Below are 2,401 nucleotides of genomic sequence, written 5' to 3' on the forward strand. Positions count from 1 at the left end.
TCCATCAGGTCTGTGACTGATTCCCAGCTTCCAGGGAGGTCTTCCTGACCACTCCCTCCCTAGCACACTCAAGCCCCTTTCCCCCTTTAATAACTGGCCACAGAGCACACTATACATTTTCTTCCTCATTTTCTGTTGCATTCCTCCTCTGCCCTCTTTCTGAGCACCCCAGGGGCAGGATGGGCATCAGCCCCACCCATGTGGCAACTGCTTCTCAGTACAGGCCTGGACCACAGGAGGCTTGCAACAAACATTTGCTGAGCCAGGTAATGTGGCTCAAGCCTGTAATCCCAGCACTACAGGAGGCAGAGGCGAGAGGATTGCCTGAGCCCAGGGGTTCAAGACTAGCCTGGACAACATGGCAAGACCTCATCTCTACAATAAATCAAAAAATAATTGGGGCCAGGCACGGTGGCTCGCCTATAATCCCAGCACTTTGGGAGGCCGAGGTGAGAGGACTGCCCGAGCCCACGGGTTCAAGACCTGCCTGGGCAACTTGGCGAGACAAAATCTCTACAATGAATCAAAAAGTTAGCCAGGCATGGTGGCACGTGCCTGTAGCGTCAGCTACTTGGACGGCTGAGGCAAAAGTATCTCCTAAGCCCAGCAGGTTAAGGCTGCAGTGGCCGTGAACATGCCAATGCACTCCAGCATGGGCTAAAGTGAGACTCCGACTCAAAAAAAAAAATAAACTTGTTGAGTGAATGAATGGACAAGTGACAGCTGGTACCCGGGCTAGGGGACCTGATGGCCAGGTGGAGGCCAGGGGAAGGCCAGTGAGCCAGGCTGGGGAGGCAGGGAGAGTGTACGTACTGCAGCAGGGCTTTGGTTTTGCGGGTGGGGTCATCGGGCCGGAAGTTCTTATACTCCTCCACCTCCTTCTCCAGCGACAGCAGCTGGCTCTGCAGCTTGCTGCGCAGGGTCGGCAGTGACTCCCGGATATGGTTGGTCAGTTGCTACAAGAGAAAGGCCAGAGATCAGACAGGGTGGCCCAGAAAGGTGCAGGCATGCTCTCCACTCCGAGTGTCTATGCCATGATGCCACTCTGAGCCCAGCACACCCCACAGACTCAAGAAAAAGCAATAGAAATTTCCAGTTACAGACACACTCACACCTGAGGCAAGGAGAGGTGACACAGTGAGTGAGACCCCACACATAGCCCACAAGGCCTGCACTGGACGCTGGGCAGACAACTATGTGTCTGTGTCATGGAAGACACCAGCTGCTTGCAAGGTCCAGTAGGTTGAGAGACACAGCTGTTGATCCAGATCCTTCCACAAGCAATGCTCAGTGAAGAGCCCAGGGAACCTCAATAGGTTTCGTCAACTACAGGATTAAGGGACAGGGGACAGTCTACCCAGATGGTAGAAGGCTGGATTGATGGATACACTCAGGGATGGGCAAAACAAACACAGATGGACACAAGATGAGATAAGCTTTTCTTTCTGAAAAGGTACAGAACACACATGGGATGAAAGAGGACGATTATGTTTTTATAGTGCTACATCAACAGAGAGAAGAGTCAGGAGATCAGTGTGGAAGCAAAGGGTAGATGGAGCAGGTGTGCCCGAAGGAGACCCTTCAGTCCACTCCCTTTCTGCTCCACGGTTCTGCTTTTTTTTTTTTTGAGTTTTAGTCTCATTGTTGCCTAGGCTGGAGTGCAGTGGCACGCTCACAGCCACCGCAGCCACAACCTGCTGGGCTCAGGCGATCCTTCCTCCTCAGCCTTCCAAGTAGCTGGAACCACAGGCATATGCCACCATGCCCAGTTGATTTTTTGATTTATTGTAGAGATGAGGTCTCACCATGTTGTCGAGGTTGGTGTTGAACCTGTGGGCTCAAGCAATCCTCTCACCTCTCCCTCCCAAAGTGCTGGGATTATAGGCTTGAGCCACTTCACCTGGCCTGGCTCTGCTTTTGAACATACAAATCTAATCACTGTTCACTGATTTGTAAAAGGAGGCGGTGCTGAACAAAAGGAAAGACCCTCAAGATGTTCTGGAGAAAGAACTGAATGTGGAATAAAGAGTGAGAGATTTCTGCTGAGGGTGAAAAGAGAAAGGAGAGGGAAGACAATCGCTTCTCAGCCTTTTGGCGAAGATCAAGTGTAGGAGAGGGAAGGGAAGTGAGAGGGGAGGGAAGAAAAAGAGAAAGAAGAAATAAAAACAGTAAGTTCCCTACATATGAACGAGTTCCAGTGCAAGTCTATAAATTCAATTTGTTTAAAGTCCAACAAAGTTCCGGGCTCGGTGGCTCAGTCTGTAATCCCGCGCCTTTGGGAGGCTGAGATGAGTGGATTGCTTGAGCCCGCGGGCTCGAGACCCGCCTGGGCAAATTGGTGAGACCTCATCTCTACAGTAAATCAAAAATTAGCCAGGCGTGGTAGCGCACGCCTGTAGTT

At 51.4% G+C, this 2,401-nt stretch overlaps 1 protein-coding gene across 2 annotated transcripts in view; it reads right to left on the reverse strand.

Annotated features, from left to right (window-relative positions):
* LOC103255975 (dynamin-2) overlaps positions 1 to 2,401 on the reverse strand; it is a 45,254-nt gene that overhangs the window by 30,667 nt on the left and 12,186 nt on the right. For both annotated transcript variants that reach the window (XM_021710236.1, XM_021710240.1), the window contains exon 4: positions 814 to 956. In XM_021710236.1, coding sequence (XP_021565911.1) covers positions 814 to 956 — 143 coding nt within the window. The remainder of the gene's footprint in view (positions 1 to 813; positions 957 to 2,401) is intronic.

Source organism: Carlito syrichta, unplaced genomic scaffold (assembly GCF_000164805.1).
Source record: "Carlito syrichta isolate Samal-C Ts95f unplaced genomic scaffold, Tarsius_syrichta-2.0.1 Scaffold76138, whole genome shotgun sequence".
NCBI lineage: Eukaryota > Metazoa > Chordata > Mammalia > Primates > Tarsiidae > Carlito > Carlito syrichta.